The sequence below is a fragment of the Triturus cristatus genome, chromosome 5_1, assembly GCF_964204655.1.
Source record: "Triturus cristatus chromosome 5_1, aTriCri1.1, whole genome shotgun sequence".
NCBI classification, from domain to species: domain Eukaryota; kingdom Metazoa; phylum Chordata; class Amphibia; order Caudata; family Salamandridae; genus Triturus; species Triturus cristatus.
The window spans coordinates 545,460,556-545,478,321 of NC_140587.1; the positions used below are offsets into that span (position 1 = coordinate 545,460,556).

The 17,766-nt window shown below is 44.7% G+C and overlaps 1 protein-coding gene across 2 annotated transcripts in view; it reads left to right on the top strand.

The window, feature by feature from the left end:
• The first annotated feature begins 3,329 nt into the window (after positions 1-3,329).
• UBE2W (ubiquitin conjugating enzyme E2 W) overlaps positions 3,330-17,766 on the top strand; it is a 219,518-nt gene continuing 205,081 nt past the window's right edge. The window contains exon 1 of one of the 2 annotated variants that reach the window (XM_085605426.1): positions 3,330-3,465. In XM_085605426.1, coding sequence (XP_085461552.1) covers positions 3,451-3,465 — 15 coding nt within the window. In that variant the 5' untranslated portion in view covers positions 3,330-3,450. Of the gene's footprint in view, positions 3,466-3,740; positions 3,813-17,766 lie in introns of those variants that run through there. The other variant, XM_085605425.1, reaches the window with a different exon arrangement.

Sequence of the window (17,766 nt, forward strand, 5' to 3'; positions counted from 1 at the left end):
AAGTTATATATTCCAGTCTACCATCTAGCCAGCAACTCAGCTGGTGCTTTGGCTGTTATACAGAATTAGTGGATCTTAGAGCAATGGTTATCCAGAATAGGCTTGCTTAAGATATTTTACTTGCAAAAGAGGCCAGAGTTTGTTGCATGTTACGTGTTCAGCAGTGTTACACACATGTGCTTGACAAGAACAAAGAAATGAATGAGTTTGTTAATATTACTAGATTTTCATGCAGCTGAACACTTGCGTTGTGCGATGACTAGGAAGACTACAATAGTGTTATCAATGAAATGTTGGATTCTGGTTGGTTCTCTTCATGGGCACCATAGGGAGTTGTCCTTCACTGTAGAGAATTGTATGTTTTAATTGTGCAGTGGCTTGCTAGTTATATTTAGAGATGCCCTTGCTTGAGAGTTGATGTCCCTTTTACTTTGGAGACTTTGCTCATGCTCCAAGAGTTAGACTCCTGAGCAAATCCTTCTCATTTACCTGACTGCATCTTCTTTTATTCTGCCTTTAATAGGATCGACTCACTGATAGCTTCTTCTTAAACTTTAATCATTCTTATTATTTCTTAGCTTAGAGTTACGGACTTTCCCTTCAGGGATAACCAAACTTACTTGATTTGCATATGACCACTTTAAATAATCGATCCTTGGGTTTGCTATATTTGAATCGCTTTGAATTATACTCATCATCTGTTTACTTGATGATCTAAGACTAACTCGAATGATTTGAATTTGTAACTTGGCAAATCTACTAATAAGCTTTCATGATTTGCAAATTTACTTCTCTCTGTTGTCCTTCTGGGATCAATAGTGCTTCACTGTTATTGATGCATTACTGATGTCTTGATGTTAAGCCTAGAGGTAGGTGAGCTAACAACTTAAGAGTACAAGCTTGGTCATGAGTTTCTGGACATTTTTGTCCTGTAAATCATACAAAAACATCATATGATAGTCTTTTCAAAAAAGTGTATTTCTTTACCAGGAAGGAGCTTTGATATTAGTATGTCACTGCACTGAGAAGTACTTATTAAAAGTGAGTTTTTAAACATGCCCTTACAACCATTCCTGCCCTCGCACCCGCTCTATTGACTGTACCATTAGTGAACTAAGAGGCAAGACAGTTGTCATGTGAACCCTGTATGTGGCCCAGATTGTAATAGAGCAAGGTTATATTCTGTTAAATCAAACGCAATAGGTTTTTTTCCAGATGGATTGCTGAACTTGCGTATTTGATGGTGCTTTCATATGCGATACAGAAGAAAAGTTGGATCAGAACAATAATATATTTGCCTAAGATCACACAATTTGCTAAAGGGGGAAGCTGCGATTAACAGGTTTCTGAATTCTGTTTGTTGATATCTGCCACTAAATAGCTATCTATTTGTCTCTTCTTTTTACCTCAAATGTTAATGCTTTGTTTTTACCTCTTTGTGCATGAAGGTAGAATGAAGGTGGCAGGCAGAAGCCATATGAAAGATGGCTGGCTCATTTTGGGCTCAAGGTTTCAACATGACCTCAAACCGAGCTAGTGCCAGTCTTCAATCTAGAGCTTTCAGTGGCTCACCCACCATTAGTTAAGGCTCAGTTCAACACAAAGATCCATCCACTCAAGTATAACTTGTACGTGAATTTGCACAAAAGATTTGCAAGTTGGGTTGCCTCCTTTCCAAAAGAAAAATACCAGCCACTTGTAGTTTCAAGAGTCTGGACATGATACTATACAAGACTAGAAAGGCCGATTATTGGCCGAAATCTTTTCTGGAGATAGATCATAGTGGGTCTATCTTCATCCGTTTTCGTTCTCCCCTAAGCCTCTGCTATATGATATTCCTCAGGGCTCAGCTTTGAGTCCTACTCTTTTCAATCTCTATTTAGCACCTCTGATGCAGCTGACTGAATCTTGGGGTGTGCAGGTGGTGTCTTATGCGGACGATACCCACCTTCTATTGTCCTTCCAGGAAATCTCGGATTCTGCCCTTACTAAGCTTAAGGAATGCCTTAAGGGAGTCGGTGGATGGATAGATAGTAATTTCCCCAAATGAAACTCGGACAAAAACAAAGGTATTTTCTTTGGTCCATGTTGTCCGCTCCTCCCTAGTCTCTGGAGGAACTTATCCTCCCCAGCCCCTGCTAGGAATTTGGGAATAGTGTTTGATTCAAGTCTTTCTTCTTCTATTGTAATTAAACCATTGCCATCAGTTTGTTTTGCTAAACTTAAATCTCTGAAGAAATTGCCGCATTTTATCCCGGAGAATACACAAAAAAAGGTGGTCAACACCTTGGTAACCTCCTATTTAACTATGCTATAATCTATATTTGAGCCTTTTTGCCTTCCTAATTAGCAGACTTCAGTTGATCCAGAATGCAGCAGCAAGACTGATCCGAAGAATCCCTTATCAGCAATCTATATCGCTTCATCTAAGGCAACTTTACTGACTGCCAATCATAAAACGGAATACATTCAAAGCTATTACTCTGGTGTTTAAGGCCTTTTCTGTTGAGGGCCCTTCCCATTTGAGAAAAAGACTTAGCCCATATAAGCAATGCAGATTGTTTAGGTCGAATAATCTTTTGTTGCTGCAGGTTCCCAAATTCACCAAGGCTAAGCAAGGAGGGAGAACATTAATGGTCCTGGCCGCCACGTTGTGGAACGCACTACAAGTGAGCCGACGCAGAGCTGCCTCTGTTTTGACTTTCAAGAATGAACTGAAAACCACTCTCTTCGACAAAGATTAGCCCCTCCTGAGCTGTACTCAATGGCGATCAGTTTTTCGCTTGAGCACCCGTACGCTTGTGATGATGCAGCTGCGCAAATGTTTTTTTGTTTATAAAGAAAATCAAATGTATTTGTAACAAGACTTTCCTGTGTGTCTTTCAAGTTAGTGATCTTTAAGGCAGCTCTAGAATACATTTAAAGGTGTTTTCAATTTACATTTGTTGTTTTAAGTACGTACAGATTACGGCTAAAAATACCGGTTTTGAAATGATTTTGAAATCCAATCTGCACAGTCATTTAGGTGCCAACCCTATTTGCACGGTGCAAACCCCATCCAGCGCTGCTTCAATTTCAAACGATGAAGTATTTAATGCACAAGATAGCACCATGGTTGGTTCTGAGAGGAGCGCGGGTCCCCTTAATTAAACGTCGGCGTCAAACTGAACCCCAAACCACTACTGTCCAGAGCGTTTTCGTGGGTTCTCTTCACACCGCGTTCCTTCCTTCAAAATTATAACCGGAAAACCCGAGAACAGCGAACTAAATCAGCTGAACTTGTGTAACTACCCACTTAATGAAAAGGCGTGGTTAAACTGCAAGGTTGGCGCATGCGCACTCTCCTCCAGGTACGTGCTACCCACGTGATCGATGCGCCGTCGCTAGGCCGTTTCCTGTGATGGAAGCAGCGGCTGCCGCAGAGTGCGGGGGAGGGGCGGGGATTCCATCATGGCGTCAATGCAGGTGAGGGGTGCGCTGCTTATCCTAATCTTTCCTCTAGGAGATCTCTACTGGTGCCCTTCAAAGGCCGAGGTCAGAAGTCATAGCTGTGGCAGCTCCCCAGACTCTGAACTATAAGCAGTCGCGGAAAGAGGTTCTTGTGGTGGTGACTGTATCGTCCCAGTAGACTTTTAGGGACATTGCAGAGGGACGGCTTAGGGCTGCTCCCTGTCAAAGAGCAGTGCCATGTTTAAAGGAAGTGAGGACGAGTTTAGAGTCCTATCTGTTGTTGGTGTTTAATTGTGCCGTTAAATATGGATCTGAATGGCTTTTCAGTTGACGTTTGCCAGCGGGCAGGTGTAAAGGCAGAGGCAAGTGCTGTATGTAGAAGGGCAGGTATGGTGTCAAGTGGCAGGTTGCGTTTGAGACGGAAATGTTACCCATTTGTTGGTAGGTATTTGTGAACAGTTGGGTAGATGGTGTGTCTTTGTAGGGAGGTCTTTTGTGTATCTAGAACGACAGGTGTTGTGTTGCATTTTCTGCTATTGTCTTTTGTTTACTTCAAGTGATCATCGCTCCTTCAGTGGCACTTTCAGAATCTGAGGTCTATGACTGCCCTTGTCAGACGCATCCATCCTCACTTTGAATCAAACTATACGTTTGAGTCGACCTAGCAAGATCACCTGTGCTTCCGACCGGCTCAGCAGCTGCTTCCTCTGACTCCTCCCTTTGTCTTGGGATTCCTGCGGTTTCGTCTCCCCACAACTTTACCTTCTCTCTGGGTGGCTGTCTAAGAACTCCTCATAAAGCATCGGCTTACAAATAAGGTTCACGAGCCTTGGCAAACTCTTGTAGTTATGTCCGATGTATTTTATTTAATTCCAGGACTTAAGGATCACCTTGGTTTTATGGCAGTCTACCTATATCAGTGTTACGAATACCCAGGCCGGAACAAAACACAACAAAACCGACTGTATTTATGATTTTGTTTTGATTTCTAAGAACCGGGTAGTGCTTAGAATGTTCCTTTTTAGGTCTTGCCTGGCTATCGCGTAAGCGATCGCTCAGCGAGACTCTAGTAAGGGGCTCCCAAAAGTGGATTGCATGGCGAGCACGCGCACAATCACGTGCATCGTGCCGCCATGCAATCCGTTTGGCATCGTACTTCAAAGGGTCCGCTCCCCCGCCAAGCGCGCGCCACGCCGGGCTTGTCTTGTTTTTCTTGTTTCACTTTCTATGTTGTATACACTTCTTGCTCTTCCACCCCACTCTCTCGGCTCTTCATCCCCCTACCCCTCCCTTACAATCACTCACGGGGCTCCAGCCTTCTCCTGTCTGACACCAACCCCGCCTCCTCACACATCGCAGTTTGCCCCCTCCTTGTTATTCGGAACAGCTGCTCTTCGCTCCCTCTCCTGGGCTGCAGATGTCTCCTCCTCCCTACCCCGCCTCACCCCCCCTTAGACGCTTTTATAACAACAAGATGAAGGAGCTGCCACCTATCCCTTCGGCTTGAAATCAAACATAATACAATTGCGTAAATTGGAAGCCCTTACCACCAAGTTGGTATATCTAACCCCCGCATGATCTTTCGATTTAGATGTACCTGTGATTTAGTTTTGCTGTGTCTGTTTGCTGGATGCATTTTCTCTGCGTACTCTCTCTAATGCGTGTGTTAATGGGGCTCCTCGAACCTTCCTCCCTCATATGAGTGTGACTTTAACTCTAACTCGTGCTTAGTTTAAGTGCTCCTACACCTTAGGGTAGAGTCTGTGCAAAATCCAGTCCTTACATTTTTTTTTTTTTTTAAACTCGTACCACCAAGTTGGTATATCTAACCCCCACCAGAAATGTCGATTTTCACGTGCCCGTATTTTAATTGTGTTGTGTCTCTTTAAATGTATCCATTTCCCTGGGTACTCTCTCTAGTCTAGTCCAATCCTTCCTCTCCCCTTCCTCAATCATTCCTCTTCCCGCAGGAATGTGACGTTAACTCGTGCTTAGTTTATATATCGCGGACTGTACCCAGAGGTGTTAGAGCGCGTTACAGTAGTATTCTAGCGTTACATAAGGCACATTTATTGCAGTATTATACCTCTAGTTGTACTTTGTATGTTTTTGTAACATGCACACGTCACTTTTTCCTTTTGTAACGTATCGTTTGCTACCTCTTGTATTTTGTTTGCTCTTGATACTTGCACAATTATCACTATTGCCTCATGTAACGTAACGTTTGCTTTTGTAACATGCTCACTTGTAATTTTCTCCTCATGTATCAGTACTGTTCCTATTGTGAAGCGCTCTGACACCTTCGGGTAAAGTCCGTGCTATATAAAAACAAAAACAAAAAACATAGATTAACTGATGCGTAGCTGAACGAAAGTGCAAGTCTAGGAGGTTGCCAAATAGTATCAAGGTAGACCCAAAGGTCACAGGTAACAGATGATCATTGCAGGCATTTCCTCTTGTTCGAGGGCTTTATGTGGCAAGTACAGCATTGCATTTTTCACATACATTGCATAGTCAGCAATATTAATTGATAGACCTAAAGTCTGCAGTGTTAGGAGGGAGGCTTCATATCGAGATAGACAGTTAATACTCTGGGCTTGTATCAGTGTGGAACGTCGGGCGAGGAGGGAAGAGTAACATTAGCCAGCCCTGCCAAGTACCACGCATCACGGGTTAGACAAATGGATTTTAGTGTTGGTGGCCGCATCACCACACTAAAATGCATTAGTGACGCATATTAAAGCTCCTGGGACCAACACGTGCCCTTGGGCACTGCAGCATTCTTTTGAACAGTGCAATTTGTTTTGGATAGCTCTATGCTGCTGGTTGCACAGCCACAATGTCATTATAAGCCAGGCCACGAGGGGTGAGCGTTGCTGGGCTACAAAGTTAAACAAGCATTTGCAATGCAATAGGTCTCGCATTTACAAGAGTTTGAGCTATTAGCATTGTAAATGAAAATGCCTTTTATTTGTTTTGAAAACCTGCACGCGGTGCGTTAACGCGCACTTTGGGCTTATAGTCCTTGCTTACGAGAAGCAAGGCTGGCAGTAAAAGAGGCGCAGTTACTGCCAGCCTTGCTTCTCATAAGCAATGACTAGAAGTACAAAGTGTGTGCTTACGCTACGCTTGCAGGTTTTCAAAACACATTAATAAAAGGCATTGTCATTTATAATGCCAATAGCTCAAACTCTAGCAAATGCGAGACCTATTGCATTGCAAATGCTTGTTTAAATACCCCTCATGATTGTGTGTGCGATATATAAACATTTTTGTTTACCACAAAGAGCCGCTCCTAGTGTGATAACCCAAAAGAGTTACAGGAACGTCGTAAGTGTGGGCATCTCACAAAAAGTTACGGACTGGTCTCACACACCACCTGGTGTCATGCTTCATCATTGACCAGTCCTCGCCCTCTAAAACCTTTGTTTGATAGAGGGCGGGCATACACTTGACGACAAGGATGCACTTTCTAAATGACTGAGTGGGGGCCCGTGAAACTGTGAGTGAGGTTAAAAATCATTATAGTGGTCAGAAGTGATTTTAATGTGATTGACACCTATATGATATTAAAATTTATATGTGACGGTGAATGGGGTAGTTAGTGTCCCCTAACCGTCTTGTGAGTGGTCAACATGTTTCTGCCGGAGTGGCCCTATTGGGTCCATGGCATTCATCAGGACCTAATTGTGAATGGGGCTCCGTTCTTACCAGGTGTTGGTAAGACGCTACCACTGTGTGAGTATAGCAAAGGCCACACTTCACTTCCTAGGATGCTTCCAAAGGTGAAGCCTATGAGAGAAATGTGAGAAACAAAGATTAATTGGAACTCGTTGGATCGAACGTACCTGTAAAGGAAAAAGAAATACAATGCATGCATTGAACTCTAGGAGTGAATAAAGTGTATGTGACTTTGTGACACTATTTGTGTACACATTTGTGAAGCTTTTGAGGCTGGAAGCAGATAATACTGCTGCCAATCTTACCCTAATCGGATAGACAACTTGTCCCAAGGGGGACGGGGGTAATCCACCGTTTGTCACTTCTGTTGGAGAAAAACATAGAACCGAGGTCTCCATCAAAACATCAGAGGAATTGCTGCACAGACAGAGAATTGAGTCTATACACAAGAACTCTTTTTGAGCGAATCCCAATAGAGGTCATAGAAAACATAGTAGGTAAAGTTGGTTTGATCGTGTGGGTGGAAATACACAGTTATACACACGCACGCTCATTAGTCATTCGTAACACCCATACTCTTACTGTGACACGAGGTAGAATGCTCCTGTGTCCTAGGCGTCCGCTCGATCCTCCCGATTGTGAGGAATGGAGGAAGCGGGCGCCATCTTAAATATGAGGTTCGATTGTGTTAATTGAACGCAAAACAGAATTCAGGTGCGGGGTTCCCGGTGTCGGAAGAGCGCCGAGCCTGTGTTAAAGATGTCGGTTCATGGCGTGAATGGAAGGGGAAGCCCCATTCGTGGTGAGCCTGGGGGTGTGTGTCAACCTTCCCGCTGTAATTGGAGGATCGTGAAAGGAAGCCGGTCATAGGGCGCGCCCATGCCTGTCTTGATGAGTTCCGTATAACGGGAGTTTCCATTGGTGGTGAGGCTGGCCAAACAGAGATTATGATAGGCCGGTGCACTATTGGGTGGGATACTACATGTTTACTTCAGCGAAATGATGATGAGCTATCGTAATGTGCCCAAGCGTCTATTGTTGGCATGGAGACGCTAAGTGAAACTACATGAGCCAAGTTGTGCTGAGGGTGGCGATGTTGGCCGAAATTGCATCGTGATTAAATGGCACGATATTGGGCCGAGTGTAGTAAAATTACGCCCGCACAGTTGTGTCCCAGTTTTCAATGTCATGCGGTGGCACATGAAGGCTTTTGCAAAGTTTGAACGAGTCGCCGAGCAGATGAGAGTTTGACTCAAAATATGGATAGTTAGTTCACATACTTTGTTCCCGAGACAAATATTTGTCCTACTACCCCCTCGTGTATTGACACGGTGCACAGCATCTGTGAGTATTGCAATGAACACTTCTCCAGATATACAGTGATACATGTGGGTGGCCCTGCGCAAACCGCTTTTTACATCTGTGGGGAGAAATGTCGTGAAAATAAGCGGCTAAGGTGTCGGGATATGTTCATATGTGTCCAACTAAACCGTTGTGTTTTATGTCAAGGGGGGGGTTTGTAGCCTGGGTCAATGAATAAAGGTGTATGGCTTTGTAGTTATACTATCTGAAGGGCTTGTATCCAAATCCTATCCCCTTTCTTTATTCTGTCAGCTGCAGCCATGGAATGTCATCATTAAGACCTTTTTCGTGAGAGCGTAGGCGGTACACCCAACGTTGCTCTCTCACATGGAGGGCTTTGGTGAGGTCAAATTTCCTTTTCTTCATGACCTCTAGGATAGTCTAACGCAGGTCTGAGTCTGTATGTTTTTTTTCGAAAAAATGTCGTGTTAGCTTTGTGTTAGTTTTTTTGCACCTGATTGTGCTACGGTGCTCATTGATGCGAATTTTTATTTTCCTTGTGGTCATCCCTACGTATTGGAGTTGGCAAGGGCATGTTAGTAAATATATCACATTTTCCGTGTTGCAGTTGCTGAACGATTTGAGCTGCCATGGTTTGTTTGTCCCAATGTCCACTTTCTTGGTGTTCTTTGTGAGATTACAAGACTGGCATCCGCCGCAGGAGAAATGGCCTACTACGGGTGGTTGATCCCAGAGTCTGAGTTGTTCTATGTTCTCATTGGTGGTCATCTGGGCGTGGACCAGTTCGTCCCGAAGATTTTTATTGCGTTTGAAGGCAAACAAGGGGGGTTCCCAATGTTTCCCAGCGCTGTTAAGTATGTGCCATCTTTTCTTGATAATTTTCTGAACTGAGTTCGATACTGGTGTGAAGGTAGTAACGCAGACCGGTCTGTTGGTTTTGCCTTTCTCCACGTTCTCCAGAAGTGCCTCCCTTGGGTTGTTTCTTGCTCTTTTGTTTGCCTTCTTCACCATTTTTCTTGATTAATGGCGTTCAATAAGTTTCTTCTCAAGTTGTTCTGCCTGTTCTTTGTAAGTGTCTTTCTCGGAGCAGTTTCTCCTAATACGGAGGAACTGGCCGACAGGTAAGTTCTGTTTGAGGGCCTTAGGGTGATAACTCTCGTACAAGAGTAGGCTATTCCTGTCGGTGGGTTTGTTATGGACCTTGGTTGTTATCCCCTCGTTCGTGAGTGTGATATCCAGGTCCAGAAAGACTGCGTGACTTTTATTGATGGTATGAGTAAATTTGAGATGACTGTCTTGTAAATTTACCCAGTGGACGAAGGCTATTGCGTTCTCTTCTGTTCCATTCCATACAATGAGTACGTCGTCTATGTAACGTTTCCAAATCTTAATGTGGCTTCGAAAAGGGTTCACTGCGTTGTTGATGAAGTCCTCCTCAAATTGCTGGACGTATAGACATGCCATACTGGGAGCAAAAGTGCTCCCCATTGAAGTACCTGTTATTTGGTGATAGATGACCTGTTCGAATTCAAAGAAATTTTCTGTGAGGGCCAACTCTGCACATTCCATGACAAAATGTTGGGGAGTAACAAAATCCCACTCTCTTCGTAAGATGATACTTTCTACAACTTCCAATGTTCGTCGTTGCGGTATACTTGTGTACAGGGCTTCGATGTCCATCGTTATAAGCCAGTCGTTGTTGGTATCAACCTCCAGATCTCTTAGGAGGCAGAGGACGTCTTTTGTGTCTTTCAGGTAGGATTGTGTTTCTTTTACAATGGGCCGTAAGAACCAGTGGCAAAATTGCGACGGAGGTTCTAGCACTGATCCAATGCCGGATAAGATTGGTCTACCTGGCGGTGGCATACGTCCCTTGTGGATCTTTGGTAGAATGTAAAAGCGCGGCATCCTTGGTTCTTCGTTAATCAGGAAGTCAGCTTCTTGCTTCGTTATCCAGTCGTTACTGAGGGCTTCCTCCACTATGTTCTTAATTTTAATCTTGATCGGGCCTGTAGGATCCGTCTGATGTATGGCATAGCTGTTCGTATCCGCTAGCAGTCTTGTACACTCATCTCGGTACATCGTAAGGTCCATGAGGACAGTCGCGCCCCCTTTATCTGCTGGTTTGATAACGACATCATGATTATTTTTGAGTGCTTGTAGGGCTGTCCGTTCCTTCCCTAATATACTCCAGGAATCTTTTTCAACATACAGAGGTATGTAAAATTATGTTTCAGTTAATATACTTGAGGCTACCCTAGGCGAGGCAAGAAGCCAAGTCTACATTTACAGAGCACGCCATAAAACGGAATTGGCTCTATGCTGTCAATTAGAAGCTGTAATCACACAAGTCGATGGTGTTTGTTTCATTGAGGTTGAAAGGTTGAAATTATGAAGTGGCCGCAGCTGAGTTTAAACTATGGCCTGCATGTCTTTGAACGGTGTACTAATAATAATAATAATAATAATCCAAATTTGTAAAGCGCGAGCAATCACCCGTAAGGGTCTCTAGGCACTGGGGACCGTCGGGAAGATTAAGCAAACTATTGCCCAGAGTCACATGGTGCTGGGCTAATCTGCCCCTGGCGTCGCGGATCGAACCGTGATCCCCAGATTCCGGAGTACAACACCTCCTCTACGGGCATCCCTCATTACACGATCCAAGTGATCACCGGATTCAGAAGAGACCACCCCACTCCGAAACTCCCTAGACCCCCAACCTCCCTCACCAACATCCCCATGGCCCCCCTAAGTAAGAAACCTAAAAAAGAAACACCCCCTACCAACTGCATGCTCATAAACTGCAGATCAGCCACCAAACATGCCACAGAGATAGCAGAATCCATCCTAGCCCATAGCATAGACATAGCCTTCCTCACCGAGATCTGGCTAAACTGCTCGCCTCCAATCATGGAAACTCTAGTACCCCCAGGCTTTACAATCATTAACAAAGACTGTAAAAACCAAAGAGGGGAGGGTTTAGCGATCATTCACAACAACAACATATCAGTGACAGAAATAGATCCCTTCAACTACGACACCTTTTGAATGTCTAACCGCCAAAATTAACTCAAGCGACAACAAGGCACTACACTGCCACCTCCTATACCATCCCCCAGGCAACACCACCACGTTCACGGAACACCTGTCAGACCTGGTTGCTCACTGCTCACTAAGACACTGACAACCTAATTCTCGGCAAACTCAACCTACACTGGAACGTAATAAACAGCACACTAATTCAAAACCTAAATGAGCTATTACACAGCAACAACCTCACACAGCACTGCTCAGAAGAAACCCATAACACAGGAGCAACCCTGGATGCCATCATCGCCCAACACGACACAATCGCAATAGACCATATCTTACCGGTGGACTTGTCAGACCACCACCTAATCCTATTCCACATCACGCAACGATCATGTACCAACCTCACATCCAAGAGCCCCCCACATGGACGAGAAACCTAACTCTGATCAACATGGGCGACCTAGAAGAAAAGATAAACAGGCTCTTGCCCATCTCCTAAGATGGTCTCTCCGCAAAAGATCTCACATCCCACTACAACACTACTGTGACGTCCATCCTAGACCAACTAGCCCCCCTGAATCTAAAAAAAACCAGGAGCATCCCATCCAGATCCTGGTTCAACATGGACATTAATCATGAAAGGAGGCAACTTGGAGTCACATAGTGTCTATGGAGGAACCAATCCCTCTGAGCCTTCACGATCAACTCAAAGCAGCCCGAAGGAAATACAAAAAGCACATCATCAACGAAAAAACCACCTCTTTCTGCACCACTCTGGACAACGCAAAAAACAGACCCAAGGAACTCTTTAACATCATCAGACAACAAACGTCCAAGACCTCAGCAGCCCCAATCCAGGCCTCCAAAGACCTGTGGGACAAATTCGTCAACTTCTTCAACGAAAAAGTCACCAAGATAGAGTTATCACTAGACCTCAACCTCAATCCCTCCTGCAAAAACCCAATCGCAACAATCTAAACCAACACACACAAGCTCCCCACGGAATCCTGGAAATCCTTTGACCCCGTACTCAAAGATGAGATTCTCAAACTGATCTCTTCCTCCAAGCCCGCATCCCACGTTCTCGATCCTGTTCCCTCCCAATTGACCAAAAAGCTGACACTCTCCCTCGCCCCACTCTGGTGCAAAATCATAAACAGCTCCTTAAAAACTGGCGTCATACCAGACTGCCTCAAAGTCAGCCAAGTCACACCTCTATTGAAAAAGCCAGGCCTAGATTCCAACGATCTGAACAACTTCAGACCTGTCGCCAATCTCCCCTTTCTATCCAAAATCCTTGAAAAATGCATTCTCCATCAACTGACCCAACACATAAACAACATCAACCTGCTAGATCCCCACCAATCGGGCTTCAGAAAAGGCTGCAGCACCGAAACTGCGATGCTTAACATTGTGGATGACATCCACAAGTCCCTAGACACCGACCAAAGCTGCCTACTCCTCCTCCTAGACCTATCAGTAGCTTTTGACACGGTTGACCACAATCTACGCATCAAGGCTCTCTAAGATAGAGTAGGTGCGGACGGGATGGTCCTAAAATGGTTCTCCTCTTTCTTACACAACCGCTCCCAAAGGGTAAAAATCAAAACCTTTACTTCCGACCTACACCCCCTCAGGAGAGGTGTCCCCCAAGGCTCAGTGCTCTCCCCTCAACTGTTCAACATATACATGGAATCCCTCACCACCCTACTCAAACAATCCAACGTTCCCTTCCATCTATACGCAGATGACACCCAGATCTACCTGGAAACCTCCTCCATTAACGACATTCTAAGACTCAACAACACCCATAGAGAAATTCAACATTGGCTATCAACTAACCACCTTAAACTCAATCAAGACAAAACAGAATTCCTCCTCATCTTCAACAAAGAAGAAAACCCTCAAATTGTAGAGTGGCTAAAAGCAATAGATGCCCTCAATGGTAATCTCACTCTGGCTAAATTGGTAAAATCTTTAGGAATCACCCTAGACCCGAAACTGAACATGAACAATCACATTAAGATCTCCACAAAGAGTGCCTTCCACAATTTGAAGCTCCTCAACAAAATCAAACCCTTCATCCCGCCCAAGGACCTCAAACAAGCCACCCAATCACTGGTGCTATCCAGACTCGATTACGGGAACACAATCATCACAGGTACAGCTCGATCCACCTAGCCCCCCTCAAAACAACTCTCAATGCAGCTGCCAGAATGGTCACCGGAGTTAAGAAATATGACCACCTATCTCCCGCACTCAGAGAACTAAGATGGCTCCCAGTCGAAATGAGGGCCACCTTTCGGACTGCCTGCCTCACACACAAAGCCTTGCACACAGGGAAACCGGAATACCTGGCTTCCAAACTCAAGAAAGCCGGCCAGTCAAGAAACCTCAGGAGCTCCAACACCATGCTACTCATCCCCACGAAAACACGCAAGCAAAAAACTGCTGCACGATCTTTTGCGGGAAACGCACCAAAAATATGGAACTCCATCCCAGCCGATATCGGGACTATCACATCCTTTATAACATTCAAAAGTCTCCTAAAATACCTCTACCGTGCCTTCCCGAACCCCAGAGCCGCCGCGGAAACGCACAAACTTGCACTCCACAGTCCCTTGATAATGCTCCACTACTACCGACCTCTTCCTACAATCTGCAGCCACGCGATAATGCTCAACCTACCTCTTCAGGCACCTTACAGCCCCTTGACAGTGCACAACCTCATCCTACCTCTTCCATCCTCCCTGATTCTCCCCCCCCCCCCCCCCCCTCGTTACCTCCTCGCGGAATGAGGTTGAGCGCAGGTCAATGTGCGCTCATCGAGGCTATCGCAGGATTTCCTCACCTCACTGACGCTCAGCACACTGGGTTCTCTGAACATTTATGTGGGTCTATGCCTTTCTTATTTGATTTCAGCCTATTTTCTGTTGTAAAGCGCTCCAATGCCCTCGGGTCTGGCCGGGGCGATATAAAACTTCTAACTAATAATAAAAATAAATAAATATAGTATGTTATGGCATGGAATGGCTTGAGTAACAGAGTGAGTCTAGTGGCTCACTCTCAGAAGATGAAGTCCATAATTACAGGGTCATTCAGTAGCATACTTTATGGTGTATCCCTTTCTAACTTTTTAACAATCACTGGATGGCTGACCTTTTTAGCAGGTCTTGCACTTTCATGCTGGGGGATCTCCCAGCGATGACCCTCTTTTTCCTCGTTCGTCACTGTTTAAAACACCTAATTCTCTGAGACAGACTTGGCATGTGGGCCAGTGAGTCAACCAAATACTTTACGAAAAAAAGGAGAAAAGTAAATTCAAAGCGTTCACTAATGTGCTAAGTGATATTCTTTCTGCATGCAGGATAAGTCAGTTATGTTTGTTGTAGGTATGGAAAAGAAAAAAGAGGATTCCTGCCATAAACGCTGTAGGAAACAAGATTGTTTTTTTGTTACAAATGCTATATATATATATATATATATATATTTTTTTTTTTAGGTCTCGCCTAGCTATTGCATTTACGCAATCGCTATGCGAGACTCTAGTAAGGGGCATTTCAAAGTGCTCCCAAAAGTGGATTGCATGGCGAGCACGCGCACAATCACGTGCATTGTGCCGCCATACAATCCGTTTGGGGAAGCGCTTCAGCCCACTGGCGCCCTCGGCATCATTCTTCAAAGGGTCCGCTCCCCTGCCTGGAATGCGCTCCCCTGCCCCCACCAAGCGCGCGCGCCACGCTCCGCCGTGTCACAAATTTGCTTTCACTTTTCACCTACATACTGCTTATTAAACAAATGTTTGCCGGGATAGCGTTAATATCATTGAGCACACGCCTGTTTGAGAAGTTACACGCTGACCGCGGTTACACGCGCTACCCGCGGCGAAGTGTCCCGCAGTGTGCCCCCTATTTTGCATTTTCTGTTTTCCAAAGGCGTCCACAACACCGCAGGAGCTAATGCAGTACTAACGTTTAACTACACAGTAAAAAGTAGCGTAATACCACCCAGGTGGAAAAAAAATTAACTACGTGAAGTAACAAACATGTACTGAACAGGACGGATGGAGTGTACAGCATTGGTCAGGTGTTTGTGGGGCTGTCTCAAACATGGTTTTATGGATAGACCGAATTCAATAGAGGGGTTCGCCAAGGTTGTGTGTTGGCACCTACGCTCTTCACTCTTTTTGTGAATGGCGTAGTCTCTTACCTGCTCGAAATTGAAGCTGACGTCCCCACATTGGCGGGTGACAAGGTCCCTGCCCTTCTCTTTGCGGACGACACTCTTCTAATTTCAAAAACACCTGCAGGACTACAGAAGCTCCTAGACCGCTTCCTTATGTTCTGTGAGCTAAGAGGCCTTGTCATCAACACCTCCAAAACCAAACTCCTTTATTTCAACCCTACCAGATCCTTCCGGTCTACCCTTACCCTAGATGGAAAACCACTTAAGCGAGTTAAGGAGTTTGACTACTTGGGGATTAGAATCACTGATAGGCTTAAGTGGCAGCCCCACATTGACAAAATGACACTTAATCATAGGCGGGTCATAGGTAGCCTGGGGAAGGAATTCCGCGCCTCCACCACTAAACCCATCGCACCAGCTTTGGATATCTATGCTGCAAAGGCGATAAGTAGCGCCCTATACGGCGCAGAATTATGGGGCTTTTGCTGCGTAGACACCCTAGTATCCAATGAGAACAAATTGTTTTTTAGAGACCTTCTATCACTCCCGAGGGGCACACCGACTGGTCCTCTTCTGAGTGACCTCGGAAGGCGCTCCATCAGAGACCTAGCCACCCTTCGTCCTTTGTTACACTGGGCGCGGTTGTGGCGTACCCCTGAGCTCTCTAATTATGCTGATGGCCTCAGGGAGGTCATGAACTTACAGGGAGCCCATAAGATCGAGTGGCTGACAAAAATCAAGAAGCTCTTGGGCGCAATAGGTCTCGTATCTGACTCTGTTCCGGGGATACCGTTGTCTAAGGATACAATTAAAAAAGCATATTGGGCGTGGATTGATGCCCGGACCTTTAGCGACCCCAACCATGGCAGGCTTACAGAGGCATTTTACCAACACAAGCTTCTTCCTCTCTTAGAACCATATCTGGACTTTATTTCTAAGCCCAGAGACAGGACGCTCTTTATTCAGTTCAGGTTCGGGACTCTTCCCCTCCGCGATTGCACCAGCAAGTGGAATCCCCCTCATAAGACGCTCCCTGACTGCCCTACCTGCTATGGTGTTGTTGAAAATATCTCTCACTTTCTCTTTGTTTGTCCAGCCTATGCATCCCCAAGAACGAAGTGGCTCAGGCCTGCTTGCCTGCTGCTTGGGACAATGGACAGCTCTATTGCCCTGAGAATACTCAATTCTACAACGAATACCACTATAATTTGTGGAGTGGCAATATTTTTAGGATGGGCATGGCTGATTAGGCAGAGGTTGACTTGTCCCAGATAATCTCTTTTTTTTTATCAAAGCTGCTAAGTTTAATTCTTTTTTAAATATTTATTGTTCACAATGTATTTTAGATCTCTTTTACGACATGTTTTAAATGTACTGTTTCCTTATGTATTTGTGTTTTTTAAAAGTACTGTGCTTTTATGACATCACATGTCGAAATAAAGCTTGATTGATTGGATAGACAGAATTATTTAATGTGCATTAGCACTTTCTTTCTGTAAGTACTGGCAAACAGTGCATAGCCCTAGCTATTCTCTTTTACCCAATTACTGCCCTATTAAACAAAAAGTTTAGCGTGATGTGCCTAGACACTGCTTACGGCCCGGTCTCTTGCAGTGAGTTCACTCTGTTCTCCTTTCTCGCTGCCTTTGTTCTCAACCAAGATGGAAAAAAGAACGTCAACTAACAAGCAGGAGATGTTCATGCCATTCGCCTTCAGCTGTGGGTAGTTATAGATAAATATTGTGTTATGTATTATAAGCACACACGTGCATATAACACGTCAGTAGCCGTATGTAGACAAGCACAGTTACGCACATTTGCGTTTTAAACAGTGGACACTGGTTATCTATTTGTTTTTAGGTAAGCTTGCATTTTCCTATAAGAGCTGTGTGTAAAGGCCTCTAATAAATAAACATATGACCTGGAGCAATTCAGGTTTTGTAACAAAACACTGGTTAACTTTTCACCATCTGTCTGCCACCCAGAGAAGCATATCTGAGAGCACAAATAAGCAAACATAGTCCAGAATATAAAGTTTATATTCCTATTTACATTACTGCTTTTTAAAAACCAGAGCATCTGGTGGGAACTGGA